Source organism: Paramacrobiotus metropolitanus, unplaced genomic scaffold (assembly GCF_019649055.1).
Source record: "Paramacrobiotus metropolitanus isolate TYO unplaced genomic scaffold, Prichtersi_v1.0 Parri_scaffold0000064, whole genome shotgun sequence".
Classification (NCBI taxonomy): Eukaryota; Metazoa; Tardigrada; class Eutardigrada; order Parachela; family Macrobiotidae; genus Paramacrobiotus; species Paramacrobiotus metropolitanus.
In genome coordinates, this window is record NW_026570284.1 from 242,592 (window position 1) to 261,091 (window position 18,500).

Consider the following 18,500-nt stretch of genomic DNA (forward strand, 5'->3'; position numbering starts at 1 on the left):
TGAGTTAACAGAATAAAAAAATCTGAATTCTGTCGCCGTTTCCTAATATATGGTCAGCGAATCACAGAAATTATCCGAATGTGTATTTATTCGTGATCGTCAAAAGGGCACAACCAGCAGATACCGTAAACTACAAACAAATAAAATAATTGCAAATGGTGCCAGCACCAGCAAATCAAGCAAAAAATGTCACAATTTTGACGTCTTGCATCACAATCATGATGTATGAACCAGCACACACTACTAACTGATATGATACATAATCGCACAGTTTCATCTGCATTGCCGCAGAAAAGCGCGTAGTTTCAGTTTTCCTGCAGAGCGTTCATAATCCACGGCACAAAATTTGATATTCTAGTGTAAACGCCTGGGAATTGGCCACAGTTAATTCCCCACGATACCAATCCTATAAACAAATTAATTAATAAACATTGAACAATTTATATCGAGAAGATATGGTAAGCTGCACAATGACTAGATTATTGCACATTAATGACGCGATTTCTTACCGGCAAGTCGGTAGACCCCATCGACTTTACACACTAATGGACTGCCTCCGTCACCCTACAAAACATAAATAACACATCATCAAACTGCAAAAACAATTTTGTGCCACAATAATTTACTAAAAAGAAGTTAACTATACCGCGCAAGCATCCTTCCCAAGAGTACCAGCACATAAAAAGCTGTTGTGCAGGTTAAAAATGGGGCCAAGTTCCTGGGATGTTCGGAGAATGCCTTGACACTGGTCGTTGGTCATGATGGGAACATCTACTTCTTTGAGCACATTGGAGTACTGTCCAGCTGCAAGAGATTGTATTGTCAATTAAGTAAACCCTTTAGATACAGAGTAAAACGCTTAATTTTTCGCTTTGATTTTCAATACAAAAAAAAACTGTGACATTGTCTCTTAACATTATACATTTATGGGTGAATACGGAGGCTGAATGTGGATTCGTATACTTTGACTACAAGTACGAGAAAGTATTCAATACTCGTATTAAATAATAAACGTTTCCACAATTTTTTAATGTAAGAGCATTACTCGTCCAAAGAGTCATTTACAAAGTTTTGAGTTAAATTATTTCCGGTCAACATACTTGGATTATTCTTTCCCCATCCAGTGACGGTACACATCATTCCCGTGAAGTCCACGATTGGTGGCAGACATACTGTAGAGAAAAGCATTATTTATATTTTGCCAACAAAATAATTTGGGCAGAAAAAGTATGCGAAAAATTACCCGGTCGGATGTAACTGGTCATTGCCGCAGGTTGGTCAAGGATCAACAAAGCAATATCATTACGCAGAGTTCCACTGTGATAATCTGCGTGAATGATTACGCGCTTAACATGGATGTCTTGGTACGGTGGTTCGGTTGTTTCGCTAAAAATTTTCCGCATATTATTAAATACATTCGGAAAAAGTGCACAAAGCATTTCCAATAAGTACGTACATAATAACTTGCATTAATAAAATTGTTAGCGATTAGCAAGTAAACCAGTTCCATGTGATGTATATGTCCATGTATTTCATAGTTTTATGTATATAATTTAAATATACGTATACCACAGTCTCGCAAAATTTGTGTTGGAATCGTTACCTGACATCATATTCTCCAAGGCGGACAATTAAATCCTCGTTTTTCACTCTGTAAAAATTTTATGAGTTACAGATATAATGGTTTTTTTTACCGACTTACTTTGCTACGCAGTGAGCCGCCGACAAAACGATACGAGCATCAATTAAAGCGCCACCACAAACGTAGTTGAGATCGGTTTTGAGGATGGCAGCCTATAATCCCGGTAAAAACAAATCTACATTTTTCTTCTAATTAAGGCGGCATATCGAGTGATTATCATGCATACCATCCAAGGATACTCCCCAAATTCCGCTTCATTGCGTGGATTCGCGGCATCAAACACCCGCGCCAGTGGATTTCCGCCCTTAATGCCACACCCTTGATTGCGTGGCGGGGACACCAGTCCGCCGGCGGGGACCACCGGACCGGGTCCAGCGGGTGTCACCGACGGGATCACAAGGGGCACCGGCGGGGGAATAACCACGGGATTACTGGGGCGGTTGGCATTGGTACAGCACAATACACGTCCCGACGGACAGGGGTCCACGCGCTGCCGATCGGAGCGAGCGAAGGCCGACACATCTCGACAGTCGGCGTACGCTTCACACCGACAACTGGGATCGGAGACTCCCGCGGTCCCGGGGATCACTTGGCCCACCGGGACAAAGGCGGGCGGGATGATGCCGCTCTGGAGTTTGGTATTGCCGGTTTGGATGGACAGGAAATTGGTCTCCAGACTGTTCATGCTGCCCGGTGCACCGAGGGGGATGTCAAATAAGGCTCGAGTTCTTAAACCGGAAGTCCCGTTAGTTATTGCTGTTTCATTGCGGATCCGCGCGTTCCATGCGGCGATACGCGGATTTATAGTGGTCGAACGGGGAGAGTGGGTTGTGGTGGATTTCGGACTTCCAAAAATAAAATTTTGGGAATCTATATAATTACCTAATACGTGTTAACGCAAAGCTCGCTTGAAATCAACCATTTTTACTTTACCGTCAATATCCTCTGCTAATGCCGCATGTACACCAATAAAAAGGATTAAGGTCTTTAAAGCCATAGTGGACACTGGTCAGCAAACGCCAATATATACAGTCAGATGCAACAGCCGTACACACAAATGCCGCAAGTAAGGCATAGATTGTACACAGCCGGGACAAATCAGTTTGCAGTTTGCGCTGGTACAAGTTTATGCCGCCGTATATATATACGAAGTCTTAGGCAATAAAGTGGACCCTTCCTCAATCGTTAGCAATCAGTTCCTCCAGCCCGCAGTTACGACACATTACATAAGTGGAATATTCACGAGCGGGAATACGTATATTCATATCTATACAGAGTAACATATCCGTAATGGCAGCCAGCGTGCAATTTACGCTATGACCGCCGGCAAAATATATGAGTAGGATAGTTTACGATTAACTGCGCCGAATAAGCAACTCTTCGCGTCGACACATAATACTTCCCACTGGTTTTCACTTTTCATTCACAAGTTGTTTGAGTATGCAGCAGCTTGTGGTAGTAATTTATCTTTTGCATCATCGTATGTACAAGATTACCGGGAGAATATGCAAACATACTTTGGTTCTACTTGACGGCCCCGACGCTTAAAGATTTTCTCATCAGTAGAAACGGAACTGAAATCTGATTTTACGAGCCAAATATTACAAAATAAGCAGTCTGACTAAGATACACTCTGTCAGTTTACAATCACGTTTGGATTGTGGGCACTTGAGAATATGAAGTCAACTTCTTGGTGTATACAATTCCGTATGGTTAAGGCGTTAAGTGGTACCGGTGGTATTCATGATCAATCATTTAGTAAATAAAGTTGGCACGTTGCTCTATGCAGTAAGCCATGTTATATTCATTCAGGATTGTCTCAAGTACTTCCGTATCTTCCTTCAGGTGATAAATGCATTATGCGATTTGTAGTTTTATACAGTCTGTGTATTTTATACTTCTATGCCATCAACTTATGTACAGTATAATGCCGTGCAATGAAAACCGCTTTAAAGCGAAATTACTTCAATCGTACTGACATTACAGGGATAGCGATCCGCCGATTCAATTAGATTTTGTTTTCAGTACAAGGTTGATGCTATTAATGCCGGGAAAGTTTTGGCGATAAAGCTTTATGAAACTTATGCTTTCGTGACTTACAACACCGGCCAGGAAGTCTCGGCTATATTTAATGAAACCTATGATCAGATATACATGTAGTTTCATGCTGTTTTTGCCATTCAGCGGTGTATAAAAAACTTCGCAAAATTATGCACAAAACACTCATGGACAGATATGCATTGTGCGAGTACTGTAGCAGTGTAGCTTTAGCAGAGCGTGTCGGTACATATACGAGTAGTATCGTTATAAAGGTCAACGTTCCATGGCCAAAATCAATAACGCTATTATTATCTTCTTCCTAAGAGTTCCATCCAAATGAAAGCAAAATGTCCACTCATGCCTGTTTTATCTGTGCATGGAACAGATGGAGGCATGGATGCACGAATGTTGTTAAAATTGGCACATGATCAATTGATGTCTATCCAGTACAGTATAGTCGCATCGCCTTTTCTGCCTAGTCTAGAAGATCCGCCAAAATTACCTGCAAAAAACAAATAGCGTGTTCAACCTTTACAAATTTTAGTTAATACAGCAATATTCTCACCGCTCCGAGTAGATCATTGCCGAATCCGCCAAATCCAAAAAATCCTGGATAACCGTACCCATATCCTAATCCTCCGTAACCATATCCTCCGTATCCTCCATAACCACCATAACCTCCGTAGCCGCCGTAACCTCCTCCGTAACCTCCATAACCTCCTCCATAACCTCCGTAACCGCCATAACCTCCTCCATAACCTCCGTAACCACCGTAACCGTGACTATGAACACTTAACCAAAAGCAGCTGGAAAAAATTATTAATCCAAAGGTCGCTAGTAGAGAACGCATGGTGGGGTATAGTGTTCTGCTTCTATTATTAGAAATCAAAATTATACACCGTACGATTAACTGACCATGTAAAATGTCTCAATCATTAAAAGTTAATTGATACCTTTTCGAGATCTATTTATGTGGGGCATGCCCTGTACGCACTACGCAGTACATAAGAGAAACATATTACATCAGACGCGAGCAATGCCGGTAATCACCGCACAAGCCATGTTTTTTCATAGTTCGTTCGCTAATCAAGCGCTTCCAGCGACCGCAGAGTCGAATCAATCGATTATGTTAAAATTCAAACCGTGAAAGATATGTACCTTCAACTTTATGGTAGACAAGAATTACCGGCATTGTATTCATTACTATTCTTTATGCATCCAAAGGGAAAAGAGTATCTATCGTCACAGACTCACAGTACAGTTTGGACATGCTTACATCAGCCCTTTTTCTACAAGGCTAAAAATAACTGCGGTGGCGTTCTTTCCGGTCACTCGCGCACGGATTTTACGATGGTAGCAGGCGTTTATCTGTACGTTAATTGACGTAACAATAGTAGTACGTGGTGGTACTGATTTGAAGTGAACAAAATACAATGGACATCGATACAGTAATTATAGATATCAGTAACTGCTGAAGCCATCCGGTGGAGTGGAACTGTCAGATTTGTTTTTAAGTTACTCAAATATGCTTTTATGCTCTAACCTCTGGAAATCTAACCGTTAGGGGTCATTCTGCAGGTTGCGATTCTTTTAAAATGTCACATTTAATACACGTGGCTAAAATACGCATGAAACGACAATAATAATGATAATACTGTTATTAATACATGAGTAAGTCACTTTACGGTAGGTAGTAAGACGTATTGCACGCATCGCATGCACTACAGTATGATGAACTGGTTAGGCGCCATCCATAAATTACGTCACGCAAAAATTCGACATTTTTAGGCCCCCCTCCCCCTTGGTCACGAGTGCTCACAAACTGAGATCCCCTCCCCTGAGCGTTACGTAACAAAATTAAAACCCCTCCATAGATATAGCATGGTGACGCCATAATCGTCACAAATGTTTAAAACCCCCCTCCCCCTTGTAACAAACAGTAACGCTTTCAGGACCTCCCCCCTCCCCCTACTCGCGTGACGTAATTTATGGATGGCGCCTTATAAATTGATCAGCGATCGCCGATCACGAATCGGAAACGACTGCCTTACATACGACTTTCTGGCTATTTTAGCTTTTTATCATGATCAATGGAACACGACTATCCATAAACAAAAAACGAAAAGAACAATGAGTCTAACGAAGCATGATAATTTAGGTTCTGGCTATGTATTTTTCAACTCCACAATCACTAACTTTAACAGCTACAAACATGAACTCACAGAACATTCTGTAAACTGCAATGCTAGTACTGCGCGTCAAGCAGATATGAAAAACTTGAGATACGCCGAATCGTAAAAATTAAACCAAACCGAACACGGGAATTCCACTGGCCAATGTGTCCTAGCGCGGTGTTGTTGCTGGCGCAACGGGGCATGCTCAAACATCATCCACATCCACCTCGTCCTTACTATCATCGCTGTCACTCTCAGTGGCACTGCCTCCTCCGGCCGCGTCATCAAACTCAATCCCGTCATTCTCCATATCCTCGTTGACGAAGGTGGCCTCGTTGACTTTCGTCGACTCCGGAATCTCCCCGTAGGACTTTAGCAAGCGCGCCTCCTCCGGAAAGTACTTCATGATAACATCGGCTTTACCATCCTGATAATCGCGCAGCCCCACCAGAATGATGTCACCCTGATTAATCCATACTTTCTTCCGGAGTTTGCCGCGTATGTGGCACAGCCGTTTTGTCCCGTCAAAACATACTGCCTCCACGCGTCCATTCCCCAGCATCTTGATCACCTGGGCATATTCCTGGCCGTCTTCCTTGAAGACCAACTCGCGCTTGTCGTTCTCGTTTTCGTTCTTACCACGACGACGATTCTTTCCTCCCTTTCCTTTATTTTTCGGCATGGTTGAAGATCAAGAGCAGAATACAACAAAGGAATAATTAAGTGTCAGTGCATAAATGAAGAGAATCGTCAATTTTTTTGGCTTTGGATTTAGGACACCAAAAGGCAAAACTGATTTTCTGAAAAAATGCAAAAACCTCGTGCGCATTACAGTCTCATAGGAACATTATTAACTGCGTAATGCATGAATTTTCGTAATGTGTACGTGCGCGTGGTTCACAACGTTACAGGGTGATTGACTGGCTGGTTCACATCCAAATTTCCATTGATTTCCACTGTGATGACTTCCTCCCCAAGGAGGTTGAGAACCGTCTCTAAATGCTGCTCTGTCATGAGTGTCATCAAGCTATCACTGAAAAGTGAAACCAGTTATTTTAGTTTCAGTTTTCTGTTTTCTTCTAAATTTTTAAAACATTTCAAAAATTAATATTTCGTCTACAAGTTTTCTCGATCGATGACGCATTGTAAACTTCCATTTATTCAAGAGAATTGACGCTTTCTTATGATCATGGTGAAATTCAGACAGTACAGTTTGAAATCACACATCGTTCCTGGTCGGATGGAAAGCGAGGACCTATGCTGATACTGGAAATCTCCTTCGTATTTGGACCATAAATGCCGTGGTTTTGGCCACTTTCCGTATCTGTATCGAAGCTGTTAAGAATTCTCATGATTACCACAGTTTGTCATGTGCTGGACGCGGCATCTAAAGGAAACACTCCGACAGATCCCGCAAATGGGAATGGAGAACAGAAGGGTAATGTCATTGTCACAATGTCACATTACTAATGTGGCATGCCTGTATTATGGCATGTGAATGTTTCCGTATCCTTTAATTTTTTCCCCGTGGATAAATGTGATCGAAAATAATTTTCTAAATTTTATTTTAACAGTGGATAGTTCGTTCAAGAAACTGGAGCCCGATGGACCGGATGACAAGCCGTTAGCCCTGGGTGCTCGTCAGGAGCGAATGCCTGCGGGAATGCCTCCATTCGACAGGAGTGTTCCGCGTTACTGGCCACTGGATTGGCATCATTTCTTTGAACCAAACTTTATTCCAGAACTGCCTTATCTCCCTATCTGCTCCGATCCAAATATTCCCTGCAGGAATCTTTCCGCTCAATGCCTTAGCTGTGATCTTCGGGATAGTGACAATTATAACTGCACATACGGCGAATCAGCATGGTACCGATGCGAGACCAAACCCAAAGTGCAGTGCAAGGTACATCGTACACACGTCTTTCCTCAAATTGTTTTGAATTCTGCTTTGTGTTTTAAATGGAGAGAAGTGGCTTCGTCGATTATAGTTTCCGAATTTGGAAATAAACTCTCACTTTTTTTCCGAATTTGGAAATGGTTTGATTTAATTTTCGAAGTCTTTATTCATCGCTGCTCCCCCGTTTGTATTGCCTGGTGGCGTTAAAATTGCATCTTGCTTGGCACAATTTGTGATAATTTGGTAATCGATAATCATTTTGAAAGCGCGATTTTTTTGCAGGGAGAATCCACTTTTTACTTTCCGGCCAAGTGCCGATTTTGTTACCAAACTGAATTCCACGAGCACACGTGCGTGTCGCCAGTGAACTGTCGAGTCGGTGGAGATCCATGGAAGCGTGTGCGAAAAAACTGCACAGCCAACCACGATGTGATATGCTTAGGTACGGATGTGTTTTTATACCCTTGCTGTATCGAAAACAAGAAATTCGTTGGCTTGGCCGTAACTTTTGTAGAATGGCATACTGCAGTATCGCTTGAAAGTTTATGTTATTTAGCTTTCGGTTGTCCAGTTTCTTTAAAAAGATGTTCGGGGGTTTCACATGTGACAAGTAGTCTTCTAAAACGGCCAAGAGAATGCTGTACAACTGCTTTAGCTGAGCATGCCGTTTAGTCTTTACTAATATGCTACACGCTTATGGTTAGTTGATCATTTAATTTTTAGCTGCTGCATTTAAATATGAATTGTAAGTAAAAACGCTCTGCATTTGTTTTCCCATTTTTAATTGGGTTTTGTGAGCCATATCATTTGGTTTACTTGTGTGATTTCTAATTTGTGTTTTCTTATAAACTTAACGGTGTTGTTAATTTTGGCTTTTACCGTTTGATGTATTAAATGCTTTTTAATTTAGGCAATCGGAGATTCCACAAAGCCGACACATGCAACTTCAGTTCCGGCCATCGCTGGTCAGTGGCCATGATTCTCAGCATTACACTGGGGGGATTTGGGGGAGATCGGTTCTACCTGGGACACTGGCAGGAGGGTGTGGGTAAATTGTTCAGCTTCGGTGGTCTGGGTGTGTGGACCGTCGTGGACATCATTCTAATTGCCATCGGTTATCTGCGTCCGCGGGACGGTTCGCTGTATATTGACTATGATCTGTAAACGAACCGTTTCCGCGGCAGTTCCATATACTGAGTGCCCGAGTGGCAGATATTTTCTGATCTAATGTGATAAATAATTTGACCTTTTATCGTTTTCGTGTTTGTACTGTTTGCGTTTTGTTAGCTGTTTTATGCTGTCTTTGTTCTTTCTTCGACTGAAATCGCGCCTTACAAGTTATAATAAATCTGTTCTTAAAAAATGTAAGCAGGCGTTTAATGTGTCGCAGTCCGAAAATTTCTGTTGATGTACTCGTAATTTATTCAGCGAAATGCTCATGCAGAACACTTACTTACAATACCGTTCACCATTCTGCTGTTTACAACAAGTAGTGCCAAAACAATCAATTAACGAGTGCTTTATGGAAATAGAGCTACATTAGGTTTACAAAAATTAGCGTGTTTTAGTATCTTAACCGTAAATGGTTTCCGTGTTTGTATGTGGGTTTTGTTGAGCTGTCTCATGCCGTCTTTGTATAAAGGGTTTCAATAACTTTTCATACAGCCTTAGCGCGGTCAACGTCCATTTCGTTCCGACAATTTTTGATTATTCTGTTTATTCAACAAAATAAGTAACACCTCTATATAGCCCACAGCGTACTTTGAAGAGAAAGAGCCCTGGATGGAATTTGTGAAATTAAAACTTTAAAACCGCTAACAACAATGAGCAAAGCTGTGCTACCAAAAGGCAGACGGGTTGCAGACAGATTCCCACCAAAATGAACAACGGCGATCCCTGATGTAAAATTATGCACAATCTTCGGAATGGTAATACTCTCTAAGAACCATCAAACGTGCATGCATAGATAACATTCTGCTGTTTACATATCAATAATCTTCGGTATCTCCCAGGTGAACTGAGGTCGTCCAAAATGCCCATAACTGGCTGTTTCATTGTAGATGGGGCGTTTCAGATCCAAATCCCTGCAAAAACAAACACATACAGTATATTTTCAAATAAGAATGACAGCAATTGCGTACTTAATGATTTTTCCCGGGCGTAAATCAAAGTTCTTATTCACAATGTCCAGCAGCTGTTTCTCGGAATATTTCGAGGTGCCAAAGTGGAAAACGGTCACGGACAGCGGAGCTGCAATGCCAATAGCATACGACACTTGCACCAGGACACGGCGCGCTAATCCCGATTTCACCAAAGACTTGGCTACCCAACGCGCCGCATACGCCGCCGATCGGTCGACCTTGGTCGGATCCTTGCCCGAGAACGCTCCACCGCCATGAGCACCCCATCCGCCATAGGTATCCACAATAATCTTACGTCCCGTCAGACCGGCATCACCCTGAAACGCATCAAACATCTCATTATAAAGTTTTTCAAAAACATTAAAATCACAATTACAGTCGTTATAATCACAATCATAATATCGTAAAGAAAATAAATAAAGCAAAAGCTTTAATTTGTTTCTGCGATATAAGCAAATAAGTGCTACAACTGTATGCACTAAATCAGCACTCCTACGATACTCTGAAAGTATGTTAAAAACCGCTTTCGGATGGGAAAAAAAAGCAAATGAAAAATTAAACTTTTAGTCTTACATATGGTCCACCCAAAATAAATGTTCCACACGGGTTGATATGGTAGATCGTTTTCGCATCCAGATATTCATTGGGAATAACCTTTTTAATAACTTTTTCCAGAACTTCATGTCGCAGCTCATCGAGTGAGATGTCCGGAGCATGTTGGCCAGAGAAAACAACGGTGTGCACTCTTAGAGGGACACATGCACCGTTTTCCAGACGATATTCCACTGTAACCTGTAATTACAACATCAATGTGTCAGTCATGCATACAACCTTTTTTTTGCATTCTGTTAATCGTACCTGAGATTTGCAATCCGGACGAGCCCACGGGAAGGTGCCGTTTTTCATGAGGTAGGCATACCGTTCCGTCAGACGATGCGAGAGATGCAGCGTGAGTGGCATGGCCTCTTCGGTTTCATCGGATGCATACCCAAACATCAGACCCTGATCGCCGGCCCCCACATCCAGCTCATCACGCCCCACGTGTACACCAGCTGCGATTTCGGGATGCTGCTGCTCCAGTGCCACCAGCAAATTACAGGTTTTAAAATCAAATCCTGCAAGATAAACACCATTACCGTACGCAGTAAATCTGAGTTTTCATTAAAATATTCCGACAATCCAAAGTAAAGTGTTTAAAACGCGCTGTCAACAAAATGCGGCAGATAGTTTATGTTCTCTATAATTCTAATACGAGCTGCATCAGATCTGCACCAGATCTGTCACAACCAACGTCACTTTTATTTTTGGCTGTGGTCCTGTGAATATGAGTATGACGATGCATAATTGTTCCGAACAATTTTTTGTCTTTTGTACAGTGTACATAAGTGCGCTCCTGCTTGCACATCTTTAAAATCTTTCAACACATTATTCAATTTGCAATATCCATTCATTTTATTCTACGCAATTTATTATCAGACACCGCAAAGACCAGGTCACCAGACAGCAGGAAACCGATGCCTCATGCCAGCATTCACTGTCATACGATAACATACAGCGGCTAACAATGGAAGTATTGCATAATCAAAGCACTGCCACCAGCAAATTTCAAGATTAACCATGCTGTTCCCAGAACTAAAGCCTTCCGGCGCAAACCAACGGGCTCAGCAGAAAAAAAGAATGAGAAAAACCTGAATTTCCAGCAAAGCACATGCGCCGTATTTGTTCCAAATGTGTAACAAATAATCCGGCTTCGATAATATTTTCACGACACTTCAGGGAAAAATTAAGCTAATGCTATGGATTTGAATACAAATAATGAGTAAACAGCAGAGCGATAAGCTAGCATGATTGCCGCCGGTTCACAGAACTTTGAAATCTATTGCGCAATAACCATGACCGTGAGTGCGCAGACAGTTGTAAACTTTGAACCACTCACTCAATTTATCGGTAAATCGACAAAGCCGAACCGCTTTTCTACGGTAATCGTAATTACCGTTTAGATTTCCCCGCACCGTGCCACAACTGCGGGAAAATATACAACGTGTTTCCTGTTTACTGTGTACCTTTTTCGGAAGTGTCGTAGCCAACATCCTTAATGACTTGCCGTACCACAGCCTGATAATCCACAACAGCTTTGGAGGTGATTTCACCGCAGATCAACACCATTCCGGTCTTCACTACGGTTTCTACAAAACAAGAAAAAACGACACATTCAGCACCATCTAAAAGCAAACTGCTGATCATTGCATAATAAACGATACGTATCTTGAAAAGCAAATGCAAAAAATTATAAAAAACGAAGAAAAATTTTTGGCATACCACACGCAACCTTGGCATTGGGATCCTGACGGAGATGAGCGTCCAGGACGGCATCGCTGATTTGGTCGCACAGTTTATCTGCAAACCAGAAGGAGAACCTTCGTCATGATAGCCATCGCAGCATAGCTTATCGGTTGATGAATTTTTCATGGACGGATGTCAGCGAATGCTCTACTATGTTCTATGCCCTCTGGTCACGCATTTTTGCCGACTACTGCCAAATTCTACCATTCCTTATCGGAGAAAAATGATCGCGAATTTCGAGCGACTTAAACCAGTTCATACCGATTTCTGATATTTCGAATACGACAAATAAACCGGTTATAGAGAAAAAACTAGGCTGAATCATATATCACAAAGCCGCTAATTTCATATTTCCTTGCCAAAAACAAAATGCAGCAAAAAACTAGGAACATGAAGAAAATTTAAAAATCGTAAGCCGTATCGGAAGACGTAGTTAGTTGTGTAGTTAGTTTGAACTTTTTAACACACTAATCAAGAAAACTGCAAAAGTCCCTGCTCGAATGACCAATTAAGCTATAACGGCTACTTTATTGATACGCAAATTTTCGATCCATATTTTTATTTTTTATTTCAGCAAATTAATTCAGAATGTACGATTTTCACGAGGAAAGTTTTAAAAAAAATTTAAACGAATCAATACGACTAATCTAACCGAAACACGATTCTAATATATTTTATTAATCAATATCAGTATCTAACTCGAATCAGAATTAAAGCAACGCGAATCTGAAATGTTACAAAGTTCCGGATCAACAGTAAACACTTGAAATTAAACTCACCTCGATAATTAATAATGATACTTTCACCAATAAATGTAGTTTCAAAGCTATCTGCTATTCTGTAAAGTTCATCTTGAACTTAAAGCAATTATAGCAATGATTCAAATTACCAAAAGAAGAAATCTACCGAAAACAACATTTTCGAGAATAATCAATAATGACGTGAATACTGAATATTAAGTGATTTACTCACCTGGATGTCCCGAACCGACGCTTTCCGAGGTGAAAAGAAAGGTATCGCAGTTCTGGCTACCGTTAACCATGTCGCCGCAGTTGTGGTCGTAGCGTCCGTGACTGTGTCCAGCCATAACGCAGAAAACTGTCCCTGCCGATCTTGAAAGGTATCGATACGCTGGAAACCTGCGGGAACCTAAATATTAGGCACGGACACCAGTTTCAGCTGGAGACACTGCAGCAACAGCAGCCGGTGATGGCAGTTGAGAAGTGTTCAGCGCGATTTATCGGATGGAAAATTAGGAAAGCCCAGATAGCACCGATCAGTTATAGAAAATCCTAGCCAGAAGGCAAATATCGGAACGCTAAAAAGTGGATTTTCTGCTCTAATTTTTCAGTGGTAAATCATACTGCGGCGAGAGAGCAACTGTTGTGTAGCAAAAAATCTACGCTAGAAAATCGTACTGAGTGTGAGCAGCGGAGCGTGCGAGAACAGACGACGCACGCTGCACGCACAGCTGCGCGGCATGAACGTGTAAATAAGCAAACACTTCGACCAGTCGTCAACTTGTGGGGGTTGTCTAATGACCATATACTGAAAAATTTTATCGTAAAAATTATGACTGTACATAATGTGTTTAAAATTTGAAAATGGCATTATGGCGTAATAATATGTTGGGATTATTTTTAGGTGCATCCTGAGAATACACCTAAAGGATAGTACTACTACACACAGGATAGCACTACTATCCTGGGTGTGTACTGTGTAGTTTTAAATTCAATCAGAACTGTTCAGCCAATTCTGGCCTACCTTTATACCGCCAAGAGCAAGTACTTTTAAAAAAGGAACAAGTTCGAGGAACCGGAAATGCCACTTGTCCAGTCTTTTTACAGATTATAATGAATGGCCCAGAAAACTGAGAAGTGCGCTTTGATCTTTTATTTTCTTTTAAGGCTATTTCAATAATTTTGTAACTTTCAACAAATAACATAGAACATCTGTACTAAAATACGTATTCTGTATACGAAAGACTTTTCTGCTGCCGTGGATTACATTTCGGAGCCGGTAAACGACAATAACTGCTGCTAAAGCACAGAAATCGTTCAACTGGATACATAACTGACTTCCATGTACTTAAATCTCCAATTTAGTGCTACCGGATATATCATCTGGGGTCTGAGATCTGACAATACAAGAAAAAATACATGAAAAACGAAGCCGAAATGGTCTGAATCGTCAACGTCATTCCGACGATTTCCCCGGGACAATCCGATTTTTATTGGCTTCGTGCTGGTCAAGCCGTCGAAGGACATCTTCGATCGTTCTCATAGTATCGTCTTTTTGCGGCAGCTCTTTATATGCGCGTTCCAGACAAGCCCTCAATGCTCGATAATTTTCGGCGCCAACAGTGTCAGGTAATCCATCCAAACCGACCGGCTTCTCCAGTTCATCAACAGATTCACTCTGAAACAGCACATAAAATACAATAAAAGTAAGCATCATACAAAGTTTAATGCATATTTACTAAGTGATTCTGTTAACTACCGTAAATGCCGTTTTGAAATTTAGGTGCTTCGATCCATAATAACAGGCTATCGGAAAACGAAATTTTACCCGAGTCTTCCAAGGGATGTTTCTTTCTTCCAGCCATGAGTGGAAAGCATGCTTTAAAGCATCAACAGCAGCAACATCGTTCTTTGTGTAATACACGTGGATAGCTGTCTCCTGCCAATTTGCAGGCAGCATGGTTGTAATCTGAAGTTTTTATAATACTTGTACATAATGTAAGATGTAAACATTGCAAGCCATGCTGCATGACATTTTAATCAGTGAAGCTACCAAAGATCGAAGAATGGAGTAGTTTACCTCTGCGCCTTCCAGGATTTTTGCCTGATTCTGCGAAGTTTTCGAGAAAAATCCGATACGGCTAAATGGGTTTGCATTCTTCATACCGTAGTCGAACAGAGTTCGAATAATAATGATATCGGAAACGTTCACGTCTCTGCCAACTTCTGCGGTGGCCGCACGGGCAAGCTCCATTTTCAAGGCCGTCTAAAGAAAGATGTTATTCAAAAAGGGAAAAAAACAAAACAAAAGCAAGCAACATGGTTAAGAACTACAACCGGAATGTTCATAAACATCGACCCAATTTTATTAGTAGTATCTCAAATCGATCAATACCCAAAACTGTAAGCAAGAAGAAAAGTACAATACATTGATACACACCTTTTCAAAATCCAACCGTTCTGTTGAAGCCGATCGGCCAACATACCGATACAGATCTCGTGCAAAAATTCGTCTGAGCAAACGTCTGGACGACTCCAGTTCTGGTATATCACTGCTTCGAATCATATTAACGACAGTATCGTCAGCTTTCAAATAAGCAGCCATGTTATCCACAGTATCCGATAATTTTCGCAGTTTTCCGTCATCTCCGGAAAATTTCAAGTACGAATCCGCAGCCGTTAATGCGTCAATTACCATCTGTTCAATCAAGCGAGTGGTCTTCTGCTGGTATAGAATGCGATGCAGCTCGCATCGTGTGTGGAAGATGCTTTTGACATTCGACACCAGCTGAAAATCATACGAGTAGTGGTTTAAATTAAAAACAGCAAAACAAATATTACTATCAAGTAATTTTAATACACTGACATACGTATGCACAAGAACGAATACGAAATGAACGAATACGAGGACATTTGGGTGCTGTGAACATACCCTGCACGATTAGGCTGCGATGAACAGCCGGCTAAATTTATAGCCGTTTGCATTCAGACCGTGATATCAGTAGCGTTGCGAGCTACGGCTAACCAGCTGTTCATCGCAGCCTAATCGTGCAGGGTATGTTCACAGCACCCAAATGTCCTCGTACGAAACGAACACATAAAAAAGGATTACTGTACAGTTCTTCCAGAGAAATCAAAAAACGATCTGCAAGTACGAGTACACCGAAAATACAGAAAAACACAAAAATTTTACCGCATTACCTTATCCCGAAAACATATCTGCCATTCTCCTTGAAAACAAATGGCGCGACAACCGCGGATGAAACGCTGGTAGTTCTCAAAGCCCATTTTGACGTTTGTGTGGTGACAATCCCGCAGAAAATAATCCCATCGATCGACGTCAATTCCATTTCGCTTATTGGCAACAATCTTAAAAGGAAAAGCATCGCAGATGTCTCCAAATATCACGATGTTTGATCCAGAGAAACTCACTTCATATAAGAATGCCTTCTCAGCAGGTCGAGCGACGTGGCGCTCACCGACAATTAGTTCTTCAATGAACATAATATCAATGTCGTACAATCCGTATTCCTTGAAGATGGGCTTTAAATCATTGATTTCCAACAAGTAACGGAACATTCCAAGGGACGCTTCCTCGTGCTAAAGATGATAATCGAAAAATGTTATTGTGCACAAAAATCCGTTCTGCGCACTGTCATAAAAAATAAGTAAGTTTTTTACAGATACTGCAAAGAATAATGCTAACGAAACAAGCAAAAAAACTTAATGATCACGTAATTTAACTAATACCCTATATTTATACTGAATACATAATTACGTATTTGACGCAAACAGGAGCCTGGGCAAGTAATTTAGGCTTTTCTAACCGATAATTCAATTTAATCCAGAAACAAACTCCCGTGCTGCTATGCTGAGATGCGAATTGAATTAATATAATATAAAGTGTATAATATGTTAATTTGCCACACACCTTCCACTTTCTATCACCCGCTACTTCATCCATAAAAAGCTCAAAAGTGTGAGATAAAGGACCATGACCTGCGTGAAACATTTTAATGCTCGTTAATCAGTAGCGGGTAAGAAAATAACGCATATAGGCCGTCAAATATGTACACTGTAAGAATTAGTAAAGCGTTCTAATTTATCAACACTCTGTAATTTACCTAAATCATGGCACATGCCAGCAATCATTACTGCCAGAGCATCCTGCTTCGTAATCTTCAACTCCGGCTGCCGTAAACGTAGGGATGTCACAAATTCGCCGGCAAGAAAAGCCACACTGTAAAAGTACAGCGTAAGACACGGAACGTTTTGGTTTACAATTTAACATTTGATTTGCAATTTCCGTAGAACCACATTTCCATGCGATTCTACGGAAACCCTAATACTTGTAACCTGTGATCTGTCTAATGCAATTTCTGAACTTCCGCTTACCCAATGCAGTGTTCGAAGCGAGTATGATTTCCTCCAGGAAAAACAAAATATGCCGGTCCCAGCATCCGAATATATCGTAGGCGCTGAAATGCCTCTGTATCGATAATTTTCCACAGCAACGGGTGCACTAAAAACAAAGTCTAACGTTTAAAACGACAAAAGGCGCCTAGGAATCAGGTTTTATAAGATCTGCACTGTTGTCAGTTTCACCATGGTTCGCAACTACGTCATCGAACTCGCGGTGACGTTTATCGAGCAGCTTAAGCCCACCGCAGATGAACGTACCTGTATTCTATACCAGAAACGTTTCAAAAACAAAAAATTAAAAAAACAGTTGATGTAATAAACAATTGCGAAGCAGTAAATTGGAATAACACTATACTGTGAAGTCACAAGTGTGAAGCATTTGATCAGATTTTGCTTTCAAATTGAGTACTGTAAACTGTGTGTACAATTCGATTTTCGATACTGTATTTGCTTTTTTCACAAGCATGCAACAAACTCTCGATAAACTTCGAAACAGCAAGCAATGACAATGCCTACGCAAACAACAAGTAATTTTATTATTTGAAGAGCAACACTACAATTCTTCTGCAAACTTACCCGCGATCTCTCCATGGATTGCATCCAAAACGGTCTGCAACAATTTTTAAACGAGTCATCGAGAAACCTGTTCCGTTCGTCACACAGTAAGCTACTTTGATTGTAAACGAACCCTGCCAGCTTGCTCTGTTTCCGTAATCACATCGTAAGGAGATCCAGTGGGACTAGAATCAGCATAAAGTGGCACATCGGGTGGAATTTTGGCAGACAACATGATTCTGCAGTTGCAAAAACCTTGCAGGAGTCAGGAGTGGCGCGATCGGGAGCTACGCGTAGATAGTCTACCAGTGCGCGGAGTTACAGCCCCGCTCCCACGTTTCAAGTTTTGGAAGCATCCAAAACGTTACACTGCATCAAATATTCCTACATATCTCCGCAAAAAGCAACTATAAACACAGTAAAATAATTGCCAGTTTAGCTGAATTACAGTTTGCAAGTTATGAAAAATCAAAATTGTTCGTATGCGGAAATCGTAGAATGAGGCGTGGGACGGAACGTGCACAGTGATTGCACACCTGCCAGCTG

General features: G+C 41.2%; 5 protein-coding genes across 6 annotated transcripts; 1 reads left to right on the forward strand and 4 right to left on the reverse strand.

Moving 5' to 3' along the window:
• Positions 1–92: 92 nt before the first annotated feature.
• On the reverse strand, positions 93–2,940 carry LOC129593915 (phenoloxidase-activating factor 2-like). The gene is made up of 9 exons (XM_055490423.1): positions 2,576–2,940; positions 1,869–2,512; positions 1,703–1,794; positions 1,604–1,651; positions 1,244–1,386; positions 1,101–1,172; positions 647–804; positions 510–564; positions 93–406 (listed from the first exon to the last, which is right to left on the reverse strand). Exons 1-9 carry the CDS (start codon positions 2,637–2,639, stop codon positions 306–308), a joined length of 1,377 nt encoding a protein of 458 aa, XP_055346398.1. The 5' UTR covers positions 2,640–2,940; the 3' UTR covers positions 93–305.
• Positions 2,941–5,747: 2,807 nt separating this feature from the next.
• Positions 5,748–6,711, reverse strand: LOC129593863 (eukaryotic translation initiation factor 1A, Y-chromosomal-like). The gene has a single exon (XM_055490347.1). The coding sequence runs from the start codon at positions 6,536–6,538 to the stop codon at positions 6,062–6,064; it is 477 nt and encodes a 158-aa protein (XP_055346322.1). The 5' UTR covers positions 6,539–6,711; the 3' UTR covers positions 5,748–6,061.
• Positions 6,712–6,902: 191 nt separating this feature from the next.
• LOC129593910 (TM2 domain-containing protein 3-like) lies at positions 6,903–9,110 on the forward strand. Its single transcript, XM_055490418.1, has 4 exons — positions 6,903–7,294; positions 7,431–7,759; positions 8,036–8,195; positions 8,664–9,110. Exons 1-4 carry the CDS (start codon positions 7,153–7,155, stop codon positions 8,915–8,917), a joined length of 885 nt encoding a protein of 294 aa, XP_055346393.1. The 5' UTR covers positions 6,903–7,152; the 3' UTR covers positions 8,918–9,110.
• A 343-nt stretch (positions 9,111–9,453) lies between these two features.
• On the reverse strand, positions 9,454–13,618 carry LOC129593824 (probable S-adenosylmethionine synthase 4). The gene is made up of 7 exons (XM_055490299.1): positions 13,210–13,618; positions 12,214–12,291; positions 11,958–12,080; positions 10,753–11,009; positions 10,468–10,686; positions 9,895–10,211; positions 9,454–9,837 (listed from the first exon to the last, which is right to left on the reverse strand). The coding sequence occupies exons 1-7, from the start codon at positions 13,322–13,324 to the stop codon at positions 9,735–9,737; spliced, it is 1,212 nt and encodes a 403-aa protein (XP_055346274.1). The 5' UTR covers positions 13,325–13,618; the 3' UTR covers positions 9,454–9,734.
• Positions 13,619–14,122: 504 nt separating this feature from the next.
• On the reverse strand, positions 14,123–18,453 carry LOC129593887 (deoxynucleoside triphosphate triphosphohydrolase SAMHD1-like). Of its 2 annotated transcripts, none has more exons than XM_055490383.1 (11): positions 18,118–18,453; positions 17,976–18,009; positions 17,373–17,499; positions 17,102–17,217; positions 16,909–16,976; positions 16,410–16,577; positions 16,179–16,346; positions 15,418–15,765; positions 15,058–15,243; positions 14,806–14,946; positions 14,123–14,655 (listed from the first exon to the last, which is right to left on the reverse strand). In XM_055490383.1, exons 1-11 carry the CDS (start codon positions 18,187–18,189, stop codon positions 14,434–14,436), a joined length of 1,650 nt encoding a protein of 549 aa, XP_055346358.1. In that variant the 5' UTR covers positions 18,190–18,453; the 3' UTR covers positions 14,123–14,433. The 2 variants fall into 2 exon arrangements, with proteins under 2 accessions (XP_055346358.1, XP_055346357.1); XM_055490382.1 differs by having other exon boundaries at positions 18,088–18,453.
• Positions 18,454–18,500: the final 47 nt, after the last annotated feature.